Here is a 19962-nt window from a genome sequence, read left to right as displayed (position 1 = left end):
TCTTGGTTTAAAAAGGATCCGCGACTTCAATCTTTCCCTCCTTCAAAAGTGGCATTGGAGAATTTTAGGCGGCTCGATGGATTTATGGTATCGCGTTTTGAAAGCTAGATATGGAGACATCAATCTTCAAGTGGTTTCGCGTAACATCAAGGTTGAGAAGTCTTTATCGAAATCTACGTGGTGGAAGGATATTCTCTCTTTGAAGCAATGCTATTTTGAGGATAAATTTGTCGATAATTGTAGAGTTACTATTGGTAACGGTTTCAACACTTCTTTTTGGCAATCTAGGTGGATGGGAGATTATTGCTTGATGGATTTTTTTCCGGAAGCTTTCGCTCTTTCGGCGTTAAAGTTTGTTTCTGTGGCTTCCATGGGAGGTTGGAGTGGTGAAGAGTGGCATTGGGGCAATTTTGGTTTGGATATAGAGGGTTGTCCGGCGAGTGCTCTTGAAGCCCAGCGGCTGCACTCCCTTCTGCTGCCGGTTCAGCCAGCGGCTGCTGCCAGGGACAGCGTGGTTTGGTGCTCGGATCCGGTGGGAGGGTTTTCCGTGCGGGGCTGCTACGCTCTTTCAGACTATTTTCATGTTCCGTTTGGTCCGGAGAAGGAGTTTTCTCATGTTTTAAAGCTTATTTGGATGATGGTGGTTCCTCAAAAGGTCAAGACTTTTGGTTGGCGTTGTTGCATTAATAGGTTGCCCACGAAGGATCTTATTCAAGAGAGAGGTATTTCCGGTCTTTCTTCTAACGGGTGCGTTTTTTGTGGTGTGGAAATTGAATCTTTGTTCCATACTTTGTTTAATTGTGTGTTCTCTCAATTAATTTGGAAGGAAGTGGCCTCTTGGATTGGTTTTGATCATTTTGATTCCGGGTGCATAATAAGTAGTTTTTGGAATTGGTTTAGCTTTTGCAAATCTAATAAAGTTAATTCCGGAAGGGAAGGGACAATTTGGATGGCAACTACGTGGTTTATTTAGAAGCTCCGGAATGGAATCATTTTTCGGAATGTTTCGTGGAATGTGTTAGACTCGGTTTGGAGCATTAAGGCTCTCATTTGGCGGTGGTCATACATAGGAAAAATTAACCATTCCAACTACAACTATGAATTTAGCAAAGCTCCTTTGTTTTATCTTTCTTAGAGTGTAGTTGGAGTTTATTTTTCTTTGTTGAGATATGTTCTCCTCCTCTTTGTAATCGCTTTGTTTAGAACTTTTTGTTCTATTAATATATATCTTGATTAAAAAAAAAGGTATTTGTTTTGGTGAATATGCTTAGAAGCTAATGACCTAGAAGATTAGCTTTTGAAAATTTTCACAAATATATAATTTATAGATTTATAAACCGTATAAGCAGAATACAATTCATAATAATTCACAAATGTATAATTTATAAATTTTCACAAATGTTAAATCAAAAAAGAGATTGTGCAATTTTTTTTAAACTAATAAAAGATGAAACATTACAAATGTATAATTTATATATATATATATATATATATATATATATATATATATATATATATATATATATATATATATATATATATATATATATATATATATATATATATATATAGGGGACGACTCAGGTGAGAACACTTGGTTATTATGAGAAATGAGAACAATGAATCACGACCATTAAATTTTGATTTTGTTGATTTTAATGAACTGGATTGGTTTCTCTTTCTATGTTGATTTAAAATAAATATTAAGGATTCTAGAAAGAGAAACCAATCCAATCCATTAAAATCAACAAAATCAAAATTTAATGGTCGTGATTCATTGTTCTGATTTCTCATAATAACCAAGTGTTCTCACCTGAGTCGTCCCCTATATATATATATATATATATATATATATATATATATATATATATATATTTCCGTTTGAACTATGATGCCAGGCCAAGCCCATGCTACTGTATCCTGCATAATTAAAAAAAGGATACCAGTCCCAGTTCAGCAATGCATACCGGAACATGCGCCTCAAAAATAAACACAACACCAATCACCTTTCAACACTTTCCATAAGCACATCCACTTATACTGCATCAAACTTCAATCAAAGAACAGTTTCAAACCGATCCACCCACATAGTAACCCTGCATCAATACCAAAACAAGAAAAAACACATTATGCAGAAATCGATAAAGGCTTAAAACAGCAGACTCAGACCTGCCCAAAACAGCTTCAGTAGCATCACTCCATGTGCAAAATCATACGTCAAAGCAGCATTCACACGTTTGCTAATTCGCCCCAAAGCAAGAGGTTACGGGCAGCTGCACTGGAAGACATGTGTGGGCCTACAAAACCGACTCAAGTATCAGCAATCCAAGTCTCAAAAATTTCTCTCCCTTTCGATACGGCTACCCTTCACTGCCTCTCTGTTTGGAATACTCAAGAATTTATCCTAAGATGTTCCCGAACTTCTTCAAAACTCATGGAGCTTTATTCCGACAGTACCGCAATACCAACCTCCAACCACAACCTGCATAATTATAAAAACAAATGCCAATCACGTTTGGAAATCATACGACACGACGCAAATACACACACTCAATACAACTTAAGCGCATAATACACAAAACGGTTCCCTGAACTGTCGTGTGATTCAATAAGAATGCATACAGTACGAGGCCCATAAATCCATACAAACCATTGCCGCTCCCATGCGCTCATGGTCCCTTCGAAATCCACGCCATTGCTTCTTGCCGATCTTATGCCAAACCATAACCTGTAGCATACAGAAAGAAGTCCTCAAAACCTAAACAATACACATCAAACCAAATGCATACATAACCGTACCATACGTATTCTATCCAATACATTACTATACTATTTCAAAACAAAAGCAGACAGCCACAATTAACCATAACCGTCCCTTAACCCATTCAGCTTCAATATGCACATAATTCAGTTCACAAGTCAGCCCCAAGCCAGAAGTAAAGCCATAACATGACATTCGAAATTTAACAAGCCACTCACATCAGAGTCAGATCATATCCGCTCATGTTCTAATCTATGTTCGTACTCGATTCCATAATTCACATTCAGAACAGCATACATACACAATCCATCCATGACTATACATCTACTTTTACAATTCATAACACATAAAACCTAGCAGCTTTTGATTGAAATAAATGCCCACCATTTCTTGCAGTAGAGCTTTGCCGAGAGTAAACGGGACTCCATCCTTGTGAAAAAAAAGAACCATTAGCGGATACCAAACATGCTTCCAGGAATTGATATTTTTTTTTGTTGATTGATATTAACATATTACACATTGGCAACGTTTTACAAAATAAAACTAACTGGTTTTTTTGACTTTCATTTAACTCCAACCTTCAGTAACAAACTCAACAGAGCTGTAATTAATTCTCTCTGCATCCTAACCGAATTGATAACTACCCTTTAACCAAACTGAAACATAGAACCTAATTTCTAACTGTCATATAACTAACATTTGACATAGCCAATAACAGGATTTCAAGCATATGTAACAAACTCTCCAAAACTAACTATAACTAACTTTCATAACTGCATATGTAAAATCTCAATCCTCAACATTCAACTCATAACAGAATTTTTCTCTTCTCTAACTAACTCTCTAACTGTTTTCGTCTCAGTTCTAACCTATCTTCACTCTCACTTCTGACCTCATAACCATTTTTTCACTCCTCTCTCCGCCACTTTTCTCCACACTCCACTCCACCATTGCTTTTCTCCTCTCTCAATACGCCATTTTCTCTTCATCTTCAACCACCTCACTCTCTCACAACTTCATCACCCCCATTTCTCTCCCATCTCCATCAATTCTCATCACCACTTTCATCTCTAACCTCCCTCGGCAACACCTTCCATCATCACTCAGTCATCACCTTCGTTCTCTCTCTCCCTCGAGATACCTCTCGAAACTTCACGTTGAAGCTTCCACGAGGTAGAGCTAGACCTCAAATTCCCTTCAAACATCTCAAGACTCGTACTCTCCGCCCTCAGCTCTCGCGCACACAACAAGAACAACACAAAAGGCAAAAAATCAAGATATTTTCAAAATCAAATTCTTACAAGAACTATTTAATAATTTAATTAACACAAATATAATTAGTTCTTGTTTGTTTTTAAATGTAGGGAGATCTTATCTATTTTGATTGGAGAGGAACCAATCTTCTTAATCCCATCAAAAACCAACTATACGGCAGTAAGTTTGTTTATATTATTATTGCTTAATTACTATTTATATAGTTTAAAACAAAATTTTAAATATTTAATTTTTCATTTGTTATTATATTATTTCTTCAGACTCTTGTTTTGCATTCGCTGTTTGTGGCGTCCTTGAGGTTTTACACTATGTTGAAAAAGACAGACAAATGATAAAGTTATCAGAACAGGACATTTTTTATAATTTCCTTTTAGATGGAAAGCAAAATGAAGACGGACATTCTATTTTGGATACAATTTATTGGGTAAGAAGAAATGGTTGTGTTCTAGTACAATTTTGTCCATACGTGGGAAAGTTGAACCAAACTAAAATCGAAGGGAAGGTAAATCAATTCTAATTACTATTCTTTTTAATATTGTTTATTTAAAATATTTTAATTTGTTCTTTACCCTAATATATTCAGGTATGTTTAAGATTTGTAACTTACCAACAAATAGATCTTAAACTAGATTTAAAGTTCAAAAAGGAAAAACTAAAATCTAATGGAAAGTTATTAGAAGCTAAGATAAGGAGAGCACCAGTGGCCGCCCAAATATTTTGGAGCGAAGAAATAGCAAATTTGAAAGGAGTAAGTGAAAATTTAATGATTTAATTGAATTTTTATTAAATATATGGTTTAATTTTTTTTATTATTATTTGCGTAGGATGTTATATATTCTGGTCCAGAACATGCAGATGCCTTTAAAAAGGAAGAATATCATGCAATTATTATAGTAGGTTACGGTCAAGAAATGATAAAAAGGAAATTGGTGAAATACTGGGTCGTGAGAAACTCTCACGGTGAAGCGTGGGGAAAAGGTGGATACGGTAAGATAAACAGAGCTCCTTGTCACGGTAAACTATTGATCGACATTGCATGGGTGCTCGCAGGTATAACATACGAAGACCCAGATGGCAAAAGATATCCAAATGCTATAGGAAATTCTGGATGATTTTTTTACTTATTACATTTTATGTATAAGTTCTTTAATGAGACAAAAACATTCTGAAGTTACTCTTTTTTTCCAATGTTTAGCAAGTTTTAAATTCTGCATCTACTTGGTTGCTTCTTAATATACCATGTTTAGAAAGTTTTAAACTCAGTATCTACTTGATTGCTTTTTTTTTTACCATGTTTAGCAAGTTTTAAATTCTTTATCTATATTTAGTAACAATCGATTCTCTCTCTCTCTCTCTATATATATATATATATATATATATATATATATATATATATATATATATATATATATATATATATATATATATATATATATATATATATATATATATATATATATATATATATATATATATATATATACGGCATATCTTTTGAGAATGGTATATATATTGTTTTGGACTGGCCGACGCTTGGCCCGAATCAGATTAAGGCTAAAATTAGATCCAACCCATATAAAGGCATTTCTTCCGGCGCTGTTAGACCACATGCATGGCTTCCTCGTCAGCCGGGCGTAGACATATGGTTTCCTCTCACTCGACTCCCTAGCTCCTGGTCGAGCAGTAGCACTTGCCCGACCCTGGAAGGCACTCCCGACGGAGGAGGACCCTCCTCCTCGTAGGGTTCCTTCGTTCCCAACCCTCCGAATTAAACGGAGTCCACGCACTCCCTAAAAGACCGCGTCCTCCCGCAAATTCCGGAGTGGTTGACCCAGGATGGATACCACGCATAGGTCTCTGATATCCACGCAGGATCCTGGAAGTCTCCGAATTTGGCCTTGGCATCTAGTCCAATAGCGAGATCTTGGCCCAACGCTGGGGGCTATAAATACCATCTTTCACTAGAGGGTCGGGTAACTTCATTCTCTCCCTTCTTACCTTGTACTTGCACTCTGATTGCTCTCTCTTCTCACTTTGGCATCGGAGTACCTTGCAGGTACACCCTCTAGTTTACAAAAGACCCAGCTCATTGCAGGTTGAAGATCCATCTGATCGGGTACGATCAGTGGCGTCGTCTGTAGGAAACTTGTTCCCCCATCTATCCTAAACAAAGATCAAAGCACAAAAGCAACCTACGATCATCATGACCGGCAACAACAACCAAAGTCCTGACCCGTTCAACATCAACCTTGTCATACCCCAAAATTTGCCCATACTAGTTCTCTTATACAAAGTCAAATCAGTACATAAAGCTCCAGGACACACTCTCCTATGCAAGGCTCTGAAACTAGGGTTTGGCTTATTAAAAGAAAAAACAGTGAATCAATGGCTCCAAGGCATCTCATATGGCTCAATATATCCTATATTACCTCCATGACAAGTATCAAGGCCTATCTCAAAGTTCTGGCCACTCAAAAGTTCAGAAAGTCAATAGTCGACTGGTTGACCTAAAAGGTCAACTGTGGTCAAAGCAAAGTCAAAACTCCTGATTTTTTGTCAAGACCCTCATATTGAAGTATCATTCACCATTTGATCAAGAATTGATCATGGTTCATCAAGGAAAGATCAAAAATCAACAAATCAAAAAGCTTCTAAATTAGGGTTTTGTATAGGAAAAGTCAACTAAACTTTGACCAGCCATAACTTTCATATGGAACATCCAAAATTTTCCATCCAAAGCTCATCTTGAAGGAAATTTGATTCTCTACAATTTTGTCTCTCACATGCCAAGTCTAAAAGTGCTCCATTTGAGAGATATGGACCAAAACATTATAGGTCCTTTTCAAAAGTCAACAAAAAGTCACTTTTTTCAAAAGTACACACAAGGAGCATGGAAAACAATTTTGACATGAGACCAAAGAAATTGGTTAGAGGACTCTCTAAGGTTTCTAAAAAGTCTTAGAACACTTCCATACCTCAAAAATTGAGAGAGATAGGCCTTATTAAAGTTGGGTCATCTTGGAGGGAAAAATGTGAAGAAACTTGGAACTTTTTGCAAATGGGCCCTAATTATTTTGCTTCAATCTTGGTCCCCAAGTATTCAAGAGCCCAAAATTTCTTTGCCACGAAAATATATGATTAACTTGATTTATTTTGATTTTTTATTCTAATTAAAAAGAATTAAAATCATATAAATTAGAAGAAAATCAAATATTTTATAAAAGATATGATTTGGACCTATTTTCATTATCAAATATATCATATAATCATTACAAATTCGTGCAAATAATATTTGGAGAGATTAGATTGAAATTGAGCAAATTAAGAAAGTTTTCATAAGAGATTTTCAATCAAATTTCCAAAACTTTCAATTCAAGATTCAAAAGGATTTTCTTCAGTTTTATCAACCCTAATAAATCTCATATATATATTGATCAAAGCCAGATGCTAGGGAACACGAATTGCTGCTCTGAAGAACCCTAGTTTCATCCTTCAAAGTTCAAGAAAAAACCAAATTCGGTTTCTGGTTTGCAAGCCAATTCAAAGTGCTTTGTTGTTTCCAACACGTTCCTGAAGGCATTCTGAATCGATCCAGATCGTTGCACGCATTCAACAACCCCAGAAACACCTCCGATTTAGCAAGGTAAGTCAAAACTTTCTTTGACTCGATTACATGGATTCATACATCATTCTTGAAAATTAATGGCATATTATTGATCCTGATCATGTTATGGTGCTATCTGGAAATTTATTTGCATTTATATGGTATTATGAGTGTGCGGCCATTATTAGGTTTAGGACCTTCAAAAGGGGTTTTGTGTTCTAAGTACAATTAGGGTTAATAATGAGTGCCATTATGCTCGTGAGGATGAGACGATCACTATGGTGTGGTCGCGAAGGATTTTCTGTGGTGTTTGCGTGTATTCGTTGATATGCAGGTCTACGGCAACGGCTGTTAAAACCATAGGTAAAACACAAAGGACCTAAGGCGACGGTCCAAGGTTGGGGATGATGGCGTGGCAGCCCATCATTGGTCCAATTCAAAGGGATTCTGGCGCGCAGACTTTCCAAAGGGGCTATTAAATCCAGCGCGCTCTTGTCCACACGCATGCCATGGATCCTCTCATATCTGACCGTCAAATCTTAGCCTTCTTCAATCCAACGCAAAGCAGACTGCAGGTCCATCACACTTCTCCCACGCGTGCCACACCTGATAAAAGCTAAGTTTTTTTCCAATTTTTAACATATTTAATTTTATTTATATATATATATATATATATATATATATATATATATATCATTTAATTTCTTTTTCTTTTCTCTATAATAATATAACAATTAAAACTATTTTATAAAACTTTTTTTTATATAATTTATTTATTTATTTATTTATTTTATATATTTATTTCATGTTTTGTTATATATTATTTATATTAATTTTATTTTCTTAATTACATAATTATATATTTATTTTAATTACATATTTTATTTTATTTGTATTTATCTATTTTATTTATTTCAATAATTCACATTTATTTCATTTTTACTATAAAAATTTCATAAAAATTATCTCTACTTTCGATTTAAATATCTTATCCTGATTTAATTAATTAGGTCGCGAGACCAATAATTAATTAAATCGTATGCGTTTTCTTATTTAAATTATACCCTAATCAGGGTTTGTGATGAACATTCTAATACACTAAATATTTCTTTGTGCCTTTCATGCCTTTTCAGGGTTACCGACAGGGTTCCTCCCGACTACGCGCCATGTCAAAAACGAAGGTAAGTACACTATTTACGTTAAAAAGTCTATTTTGTTTCCTCTTATTAGGGTTTGTCTTTTAAATTGCCTACATTCACTTTTTGCCTTTTGCCTCGCCATTTTTCAGGGTTAACCCCGAGGCTTCCCGCCAACCATATCAGATCAAATGCAAAGCTAAGTATCTATTTTTCCTTATTTATTCATTTAGCCTCACAATATTTATCCTTTTATTTTAGGGTTAGTTCTTTTGCCTTCGAACTAATAATGCACTCACTCCCTCTGTTTATTCTGTCTTTTTCAATTTTCAGGGTTCGTCGACTGCCAAAGCTACGAGTACTGGTAACCCTAAACCCTGATATTTCTTGTCTATTATTACTTATGCCAAACCCTATTAAGGGATCCGCTGGTTACAATTCCCCTCTCCTCCGCTGGTTTCATTTTCCCCCTTCCCATAAATTGTTTATATACTGCGTGGTTAGTAATTTAGGGAGTGCAAATTTAAACTGGATTAGAGTCACCAATTTATAAGATAATATAACTGAATTAACCACGTGATTGTTGCACACACGCACTCTTTTGGGGTAACCTCTCTGTTACCTTATTGCCTGTTGCCTGTTGCCTCGTGTTTTTTTGCAGAATAGCCAGTCCCTCGAATACGAGGATACCTCAGCCATGTTGCCTCGATTAAAGATCATGGTCCCTAATGATGCTGCCTTCGATACACTAAAAAATGATCTCGACCCTCGGAAGTTGCCTACGATAAGGCTGAGGTATCCTTTGGCTGCCTACGAAAAAGGCTATTCTGATCCTTCCCCTTAGACTACCCGTCTCTCCATGGCATGGGTCAGTCTTATGGCGAACGATAATGCGATGACCCGTTTACCTCCAAATGAAAGGCTTCCTTCCCTCCATGGCATGGATAGATCCTTTTACCCTGAAAGGCTAAAAGAACCTCTTTTTTCAAATTATAAGGTAATTGCCCCTAATTGCCTTGCTCTGGCTAAAATGTCTTTTATCAGCTTTTTCTAAACACTTTCAAGGCTACGCTCATTTACGAGCTAAAGTCCTTGTTTCTTCATCTTCTATACATTTCTAAACTTTTGGTTTCAAAACGAGCAAAGCAATTAAGAGCCCATGGAAAACCATGGATGCAAAGGGTGCCTTACACCTTCCCTTTGCATAATTACCCCCGAACCCTATTTTATTTAAAAGGTTTTTTTCTGTTCTTTTAGCCTTTCTATTTAATTTGGATAAAATAAAAGTCGGTGGCGACTCTTGCTTACCGTACATTTTCGATTATAAAAAGTCAGTTCACCGTATTACAGACCTATTGCTCCACGCCTCCACGGGTGACTGGCAAGGCCGTACCAGGCGAGAAGGACAACCTCAACCCATTGTTGACGGGCAGAACCATCAGAGGCGTGAGGGACAACCCCAACCCACTGCTGACGGACAGAATCGTCAAAGGCACGAGGGACAACCTCAACCCACTGTTGATGGGCAGAACCGAGAAAGGCGCGACGTCCCAAACCAGCCCTCGGCTGACGGGCAGGGGCATCCCAGAAGCGAAGGGCCTCAACAACTCGCGTGTAATGAACAAGCTCAAAACGAGGCCGATTCTAAAGACGGACGAACCGCATCCTCCTCCACCCACGACTCTCGTCGGAATGGAAACCCGCAGGAGCGGAACTATTAGCACCTCAACGTTCCCATCCCTGAGAACGTCGACCCAACCACCACTATCCTGCTCACTGCCCTTAATCAAACCAACTGTCTCATACAGCAGCAAACCCAACAGATTAACAAGCTAGAGATAAGGCAGCGGTCACGATCTCCCTCGCGGAGACGTCACCGAACTCGTTCTCCTCATACTCCTGGTCCCCTCCAAAGAGATATCGTCGTTGCAGGTCCTACACACCCTCTCCTCGGTAAGAGGACACCCCATCACCCAAACGCGGGCAAAAAGGTCTGTACTCGGGAAGCATCTCCCCCAAACCTTGAACTCGGGGCCCAACTTTGGAGAAGAAAACTTCAGCAAAATATCGTGAGCGTTCTCCCCCCGAAGATAGCCGCCATACCCCGGAGAAATCACACGAGAAAAAATAGGGACTAAGCCCCCCTCGGCGTCACCGTCGCAACTGAGGGAGAAACTGTTCCTCACCTAGACGAAGTGAAGAAGACGACATCCGTAGCCTCTTATCATAAGAAATCAGAATAGCACTTCTCCCCCGAGGAATGGAGAAGCCTCCACTGCTGGATCTCTATGATGGAACAACAGACCCTGACGACCACATTCAAAGCATTGAAGTCGTCATGGAATATCACGTCGTACGCGGATCCATCAAATACCGCCTCTTTCTGACAACCCTCAGGAAAGGCGCCATGACATGGTAAAGGAACCTGCCACCGAACTCCATACACTCTTGGGCAGAATTAGCTTGTTCTCCAACCACTTCACGACCTCTCGACGACATCCAAAGACTGAAGCCTCCCTATAGTCCATATTTCAAGGACCCGATGAACCCCTCCCAGCATATTTGGACAAGTTTAAAAAGGAAGCTGTCCAAATTCAGACAACTGATCAAATGAAGAGATACCTCCTCGACATAGGACTGAATCCCGACAACAATTTCAAGAAAGCTATTGGGATAGAAAAGGTCCACTCCATGGACACCTTCCTCCTCAAAGTACAAGCCTATATTGCGTACGAAGAAGCAACGGCAACCACCAAGAGGGGACCCCAAGGGCAAGACACAAGCAAAAGCTCTGAATATGACGATTTACCTTCTCGTCGAGGAGGCGAAGAACGAAAGGATGACATGTCTCGGGAGACGAAGGAACAGAGGGGACTATCTGGTCGGTTTACCGAGTACGCACCACTGAACGCTTTCCGTGAGCGCATACTAGCCGAGTGCAAAAGCATCGACTTTAAAAATTCCAACGTCCGTGCCCCAAAACTAAACCTGACACGCCCGGGAACAGACAAGTCTAAATGGTGCAAATATCACAAGAGCCACAGACACCTTACCAAGGATTACGTCCATCTGAAATACGCAATCGAGACCCTTATCAAGGAAGGACGCCTTTCGAAGTAAACCAAGATAGGCGATCCGCCTCGAAAAGAATCCAGAGACAAGGATCGCGACGACCGGAGATCACCCAACTAAGAGCCCATCCAGGTCGCTTTCTCCATCACTCTCCCGGAGGATTTTTCCCCCTCAGAAGAACTTATTGCTGCCTTTAGTCGTTGGGAGAGCTTCCTTATAGCTATGGTCATCACCAACGGCGGAGACCTCGGCCAACTCACTATCGGCTCAGTTAAAAGAAAGTTCGACGAGCTCATCACCGCCAACTCCGACTTGGGTCCCACTCTCAGCAAGGTCAGAGGAAGATCAGATCCTATCACCTTCTACCTCGAGGAACTCCCCAGGGGTTCACCTAACGCCAACATACCCTTACTAATTCGAGCGAGAATGGCAAACTTCGACGTTCACCGTATTCTCGTTGACGAAGGCAGCTCAGTGGACATAATGTACTCCCAGCTCTTCAAGACACTCCAACAAGATGAATCTCACCTGACTCCTTATGTGGGCTGTGACCTCTAGGGTTTCAACGGTGCCACGACTAGACCTTGGGACTACGTCGAACTGATTGTTATACTCGGAGAAGGAGAAGCCTAGAGACAAGTGAAGACCCACTTCTTGGTCATCGAATGGAAATCACTTTACAACTGCATTATCAGTCGACTAACCCTAGCCGAGCTAACCTTCAGGCCCTCAACCGTCCACCTCAAGATGAAATTCTACACCAAGAAAGGACGGGTGACCATGATCAACGCCGACATTGAATCCACCAGAAGGGTTTTCGACGCATCCGTCAAAGGTTACGAGTTGATCATACTGTTAGAACAAGATTTGTTCTGAGCAATATTCTTAGTTTTGATGATAACAATGTATATGAATTTTGTATGAGATAATGTGGTACTCTAATACTATGCAATTTCCATTTCAAGAATTATATAAAGAGTATGCACAAAATCAACGCAAGAAGCACTGACTCAGAAGGTTCAGTATGCAACATCAGAACATGGTCTGGCAAGACATCAGAAGATGGTCAAGCAGAAGCAGAACATGATCTATGGAAGCATCAGAAGAACTTGAGATCAGAAGCAGAAGCACTGAAGTTCTCATGGTATCACACTCAGAAGCACTTCAAGGTCAGAAGACAAGAAGATGCTCTGCACCAAGCTGTATTGACTCTGGAAGATTCAAAAGTTGTATCTACAAAAGATCAATCAGAATCAAGTACAATATGGCAGGCTACGCTGACTGACAAAAGGAACGTTAGAAGCTATTAACGGCAACGTCAGTAGACACAGCGAAAGCAAGGCTCGAGGTAGTTGACAAATGAGTGAAACATTAAATGCAATGCTGTATGGAATACGCAAAGGATTAAATGGCTCCCAACGGTCATCTTCTCAAACGCCTATATATTGAAGTTCTGATGAGAAGCTGAACATAAACTTTTGCGCTATTATACAGAAACGCTGTCAAATTCAAAAGCTCTCATAACTTCATCTTCAACCTCACTTATTGGTGTTGTAATATTATAGTGAGATTAAGCTTAAACTTTAAGAGAAATATCACAGTTGTGATTATAGCTTTTCAGAAGCATTGTAATACTCTTAGAATTTGTTTACATTAATTTGTAAAGGACTAGAGTGATCAAGTGTGAGCAGTATACTCTAGAAAAATCTTAGAGGTTATCTAAGCAGTTTGTTCCTAGAGTGATCAGGTTGTGATCAGAAGACTCTATAAGACTTAGAAGTTGTCTAAGTGGAAAACCATTGTAATCTTGTGTGATTAGTGGATTAAATCCTCAGTTGAGGTAAATCACCTGTCAAGGGTGGACTGGAGTAGTTTAGTTAACAACGAACCAGGATAAAAATAATTGTGCAAGTTGTTTTTATCTTATAAGTTTTGAAACTACGCTTATTCAAACCCCCCCTTTCTAAGTGTTTTTCTACCCTTCAATTGGCATCAGAGCGCCGGTTCTAGGTGCAAGCACTTAACCGTGTTAGAAAAGATTCAGGAAGAGAAAAACACAAAGTCTAGATGGCTGGTGAAATTCCAACAGGCGCACCTACTCCTGCTTCCACTGAGCAATACAATGGAAATGGCAACAATGGTTATACTAGACCACCAGTATTTGATGGTGAAAACTTTGAATACTGGAAAGATAAACTTGAAAGTTACTTTCTTGGTCTAGATGCTGACTTATGGGATCTTCTGTTGGATGGTTACAAACATCCAGTTAAAGCTAATGGTGTAAGGCTCACAAGAAAAGAAATGAATGATGAGCAAAAGAAGCAATTCAAAGATCATCACAAGTGTAGGACTGTTTTGCTGAATGCTATCTCTCATGCTGAATATGAGAAGATATCTAACAGGGAAACTGCCTATGATATATATGAGTCATTGAAAATGACCCATGAAGGAAATGCTCAAGTCAAAGAAACCAAAGCTCTTGCTTTGATCCAAAAGTATGAAGCCTTCAAGATGGAGGATAATGAAAACATTGAAACAATGTTTTCTAGATTTCAAACTCTTACTGTTGGATTGAGAGTTCTTGACAAAGGCTACACCAAGGCTGACCACGTAAAGAAGATCATCAGAAGCTTGCCCAAAAGATGGGGCCCAATGGTGACTGCATTCAAGATAGCTAAGAATCTGAATGAAGTCTCTTTGGAAGAGCTGATCAGCGCCCTGAGGAGTCATGAAATTGAGCTTGACGCAAATGAACCTCAGAAGAAAGGTAAGTCTATTGCATTAAAATCTAATTATAAAAAATGCACTAAAGCTTTTCAGGCTGAAGAAGTAGATTCTGAAGAATCAAAATCAAAAGAAGAAGAAGAAGAAGAAGATGAACTGTCCATGATTTCCAGAAGAGTTAATCAACTCTGGAAAAGCAAGTAGAGGAAGTTCAAGAGCTTCAGAAGTTCAAAGAAGCCTGAAAGAGGAGAATCTTCTGGAGGCAGAAGATTTGACAAGAAGAAGGTCATGCGCGAATGCAATGAGCCTGGACACTACAAAAATGAGTGCCCAAAACTTCAGAAGGAGAATCCCAAGAAGAAATTTCATAAGAAGAAAGGTCTTATGGCAACATGGGATGATTCAGAATCAGAATCAGACTCTGAAGGCGAGCAGGCAAACATTGCGCTTATGGCCACAGTAGATGATGGATCAGAATCTACATCAGAATCAGATTCTGAAGAGGTATTTTTTGAACTAACTAGAGATGAGTTAGTTTCCAGTCTAACAGAGCTTCTTGAACTAAAAGCTCATCTTAGTATCAAATACAAAAAGCTGAAAAAGTAATTTGAATCTGAAACTAAGAAGCTGGAATTGGAGAATTCTGAATTAAAAGAAAAAGTTAAAATTATCCAATAACGTTGGATCTCCTTCTGATTCAGAAAAATCCACTCCAAGTATGAACCATATTCTGAAAGAATATGATTTGAGTTTCAGGAAGTTCTTATCTAGAAGTATTGGTAGAAGTCAACTAACTTCTATGATATATGATGTCTCTAGAAACAAGAGAGTTGGCATTGGTTTTGAGGGTGAAACCCCATACAAACTTGAACCTGTAGATGATATGAAAATCACATACAAGCTATTGTATGATCAGTTCAAGTATGGCCACTCCCATGATATTAGGCACACATCACATGCCAAAAGCTTTCACATAACACACACTAAGAAGCATGTGACACAACCTAAGAAATATCATGAAACTCAGGATAAAGATTATCATGTTGTTCCTCCTATTTCTTATAATGCTAAACCCAAGTTCAATCAGAACTTGAGGAAAACTAACAAGAAAGGACCCAAGAAAATGTGGGTACCTGATCGTGAAATTATAGCAAGTGTACTATTTCCTCGATGTAGTAGTAAAGAAGGGTAAATACCCAGTATCGAACTCGCGGACTGCGTGTAAACTACAAGTTTCACAATGATTCAATTGAACAAAAATATCATGGGGGTTGTTTTGGTTTGTTTGATTAATTAGAATTACTAGAAATAAATAAAACACTAAATAAAAGATAGCTTGGTGCAAATATGAGCAGATATGCTAAGGTAGATGTATGAATCCTATGTAACTCCTTGAAACCACCGTGTTCATGAGATGATTTAATTATAACTGTGTATCAATTCTATAAATAGTTCTCCCTAATTCCTTAGTGAAGAACCCCTTAACACTAATTAGACAATCTCAATTCCTCAATAACTGAATTTAGTATTAGGTCTTTTATGCATTAGAGTCTAGAATGAATGATCACTAAAGTGCAATCCTTATTCCTAAGCGATTTGCCGGAAGTGTTTTGATTCACAAGCATTAGGGAGGTTTGTCACGCCAAACCCTAACCGTAGAACAATAAGATACTTTCCAATATAATAAAGCATTAAGAACAATGAATCAAAAACTCAATTTATAATTAAACATCAAATTCATCAACAACGGTTGTGACAATTCATCACATAAAAAGATTCAGGGACATCACCCCTAGCATAGTGTTGTTTAGCTACTCATAATGATAAAGAAAACAACAAGAGTAATTGAAGTCATTACAAGAAATTAGTGGTTGATATGATCTCCAATCGCCAGTGCTCTTGAAGATCTTCTTCCAAAACCCTTGACTCTTCTTTCTCTGTAATTCTCTATGCTCAATGATCCAAGATGCCTCTCTTCTATTCCTGTTAGGTTTTAGTAGTGTTGCTTCACTCACTCAGTATCCGGAATGACCGAAATACCCTTAATGAGGCCCAAGGTTTCCAAAATATCAAAATTAGAACATCTGCCCGCGCTCAACAACACGGGCCGTGTGCAGGAACACGGGTGCCCGTGTTGTCCATCTGGCCCTCACCTCAAAATTCACTTTCTGGGCACTTTTCCACACGGGCCGTGTGCAGGAACACGGGTGCCCGTGTAAAACCTCTGTTTTGCTCTCCAGAATCCACTTTCCAGGCAGCTTTTGACACGGCCGTGTGGGTGCACACGGGTGCCCGTGTTGGCCTCTTCTTTAGCTCTTTCAGCTCCTTTTCTCGCCTCGGAGCGCCATCTTTCTCGGGATTAACCTGGCCAACAACATACTAACAACCAACGCATAAAATGGCATTTTTATGAAGCTTAAACACACTAATAATGCAACAACATCATACCATCGAGAAACAAGAAACTTACTTCAAAAACATATGACAATGCCACTTAGTATTACCAAGATTGTGAATTTCGGTCGGAAAAAGATGCGGAAACTTACTAGAAATGGTGACCGATCACAACCCCACACTTATCTCATTGCTTGTCCTCAAGTGATGTATAGAGGCAAAACAGAGGTCACCAACGAGATTCTTTTCTCCACAACACAACCAGGTTTTTCGCAAGATTCCTTCACTTAGCAATCGAGTTTCTGATTTCCTTTTTCAAACTATCAACTGCATTCTCACTTTCGAGCACGTTTTCACCTGCAAGCTTTTCACACTCTCACAAAATCTCTCCGGGTTAAAGTGTCTACACCCACAGTATCAAGGCATGCATATTACTTTCAACTTTGAATAAATTCTCAAATCACTACACACACAGATTACACACACTTCATGAGGTCTTAGGGCTGAAACGAGGCTTGGGTTTGGTGGGTAAACAAGAAACGGGATAACAAATGGTTTGGTGCTCGGCATTTATATTGGATTCACTTCTCTACTCAAACTGATTTGAATCGTAAAAGTGGGGTTTGGACCTTATTTTGTCTTTCTCAAAAGTAGGCAAAGGTAAAGATTTTTCTTGCTTTGAATTTTTAAAACCTCTTCTTTTTTTTTTTACAAGATCCATATTCATCTTCTCTCTTCTTTTTCTTCTTTTTTCTTTTGAGAAATCAATCAATTTTTTTTTTCTTTGCCCCTTTTCTTTTTTTTCTTTTTTGTTTACAACCCCACACTTAGATTCTTTAGTGTCCTTCTAATGATTACTATAAATGCCGAGCGATAATATGAATGATGGGAATGCGGGTGGAAAGAAAAATAACTAACAACAATGAACAAAATACACATTACGGCTCAAAAGGGGAACAAATGATATAATGCATATGGGATGGCTAGAAAGGCTCGGGGTTTACAAAAAAAAAAAAAAAAAAAACTTGCCTCAGTGTGCGCTTTCGTAGTGTGCTTGTGTTATGAGAACGTACGCAAAATCAAAGTGAATAGTGCCCTACCTGACTGGACTCTCATATGGAGTTATGAATTTGGCTCTGACATCTCACCGGGTCGGTTAAGCTTGCATGCTTCAAGGTGCTCTAGGTGTCCTGCAATTTCCTTTCATCTAAAGTCTACCATACTCCTCTCTTGGTTCAGTGTCGGCTTCTTACGTCCTACCTTCTTATCTTTGATTGTGTCAGCTTCCGTAGTGCCTGCAGAGATTAAGTGTGGAATGTGTTGTTCAACCACTACTGTTAGTTCGCTCCCTTCCGACTTGTATCCTTTATCTGGTAACACCATGGCGGCACTACAAACTTGAAATAAACACAATAACAGAAAAACAAAAGAAAATGGTTCAAATTAAACAAACTAAACTATGAATTCAAAACGGAAAGCAGCGCAATAAAGCAAATAAAATAAGAACCTCCCCCACACTTGAACTAAACATTGTCCTCAATGTTTTAGAACCAGCCTTGGAGCGGTTGCTTACAGAGGTATTGCATTCCAACGATCACTTCCTAGCTTCCACTAGAGATGCTCTCTTTTATTTCCTGAAAATAAAACAAACAAACAGAAAAATTAATTATTAAAACCGTGGGTTGCCTCCCACGAAGCGCTTCGTTTAACGTCGCATGGCTCGACGGTCCATTACCCTTTATTATGGAGGGTATTTCCTTTTCCAAACCTTGTTGCCTGCCACTTCCGCAACCGCGAACTCATGGAGATGAAAAGCCTGGATAACTTTTCTCTTCAATTTGCTTCCCACAATTTTCTCTACTTCTTTAGCTTTCTTAGGACTGTTGACAGCTACATAAGTTGGTTCCATCATAGAGGCTATGCTAGAAACTTTTTCTTGGAGATTTTTAAGATTTTTGTCTTCTTGTTCACCTTCCGTCATACCAGTTGAGGTTTTCTCATTCACATCTGACCTATGTTTCCTGACTCCTAACATCTTCAAGGTTACTTCTTCATCAAATGATTTCAGCGTTAGCGCCCCTTTTTCAATGTCAAAATTACAGCGGCCTGTTGACAAAAAGGGTCTCCCAAGAAGGATAGGAGTTTCTTCATCTTCCGGAATGTCCATGATGTGGAAGTCAACAGGGAAAACAAACTTATCAACTTCCACTAGTACATCTTCAGCTACCCCATAGGATTTCTTAACGGTGTGATCGGCGAACCTTAACTGTGTCTTACTTTCACTAATCTTTTCTAATTCAAGCTTTTTGAAAATGGATAAAGGCATTAAACTCACACTAGAGCCAGAATCGAGGAGTACCTTTTTAAATGCTATATTCTTGATAGTGCATGGTATCGCCACCGCCCCAGGGTCTTTCCTCTTAATTGGGATCTTTCTTGCTGAAGAGACTATACCACACTTCTCGATTACAATTTTTGGTTCTCCTCCTAGTGATCTCTTTTTCGCCAACACCTCCTTCATAAATTTCTTATACAAAGGCATGTGTTCAAGTGCTTCAAAAAAAAGTAGATTTACCTCTAACCTTTTGAACAATTTAGTGAACTTCTTAAAGTCTTTCTCTTTTGAATTCTTCTTTGTTACTCTTGAAGGGAAGGGTAGTTTAATTACCGGTTCAGCATCTTTTTTAATTTTTTCTTCAGCTGGTTTAACCGGTGGTATCACCACTTCTGGCTTTCTTGGGTTCTCTCTTATTTCCAAATCTACCTCTATCACCATAGGGTCATCTATCTCTTCTTTTTCTTTTTCCGATTCTAACACCTTTTTACTCCTTGTTGTAACAGCATTGATCTTCTCTAGATTTTTCTGATCTTTCACAGTTTCGTTCGGAAAGTTTCCTTGTGCCTGTAGAGTGAGATGTTGTGCTATTTGACCCATTTGAACTTCAAGATTTTTAATCGAAGCCGTGGTGTTCCTGAGGTTGGCTCTTGTCTCTTCT

At 38.7% G+C, this 19962-nt stretch overlaps 1 protein-coding gene and 1 long non-coding RNA gene across 2 annotated transcripts; one reads left to right on the top strand and one right to left on the bottom strand.

Moving 5' to 3' along the window:
• Window positions 1-1856: 1856 nt before the first annotated feature.
• LOC131647310 (uncharacterized) lies at window positions 1857-4150 on the bottom strand. The gene is made up of 3 exons (XR_009297783.1): window positions 3146-4150; window positions 2651-2728; window positions 1857-2482 (listed from the first exon to the last, which is right to left on the bottom strand). It is a non-coding gene; the product is annotated as an uncharacterized LOC131647310 (long non-coding RNA).
• A 214-nt stretch (window positions 4151-4364) lies between these two features.
• Window positions 4365-5148, top strand: LOC131650495 (uncharacterized). Its single transcript, XM_058920200.1, has 3 exons — window positions 4365-4538; window positions 4620-4784; window positions 4861-5148. The coding sequence occupies exons 1-3, from the start codon at window positions 4365-4367 to the stop codon at window positions 5146-5148; spliced, it is 627 nt and encodes a 208-aa protein (XP_058776183.1).
• Window positions 5149-19962: the final 14814 nt, after the last annotated feature.

The sequence above is a fragment of the Vicia villosa genome, linkage group LG2 (genome assembly GCF_029867415.1).
Source record: "Vicia villosa cultivar HV-30 ecotype Madison, WI linkage group LG2, Vvil1.0, whole genome shotgun sequence".
Lineage (NCBI taxonomy): Eukaryota > Viridiplantae > Streptophyta > Magnoliopsida > Fabales > Fabaceae > Vicia > Vicia villosa.
The sequence above is the reverse complement of the archived record's forward strand: the minus strand, read 5'-3'. Positions and strand labels throughout refer to the sequence as shown.

What these genes read in the sequence shown, in the direction of transcription:
- LOC131650495 (XM_058920200.1), top strand. Translation starts at nt 4,365, where the DNA reads ATGATAAAGTTATCAGAACAGGACATTTTTTATAATTTCCTTTTAGAT. An exon ending in AAACTAAAATCGAAGGGAAG is followed by an intron (nt 4,539 to 4,619) that starts GTAAATCAATTC and finishes TAATATATTCAG; the next exon opens with GTATGTTTAAGATTTGTAAC. An exon ending in AAATAGCAAATTTGAAAGGA is followed by an intron (nt 4,785 to 4,860) that starts GTAAGTGAAAAT and finishes TTATTTGCGTAG; the next exon opens with GATGTTATATATTCTGGTCC.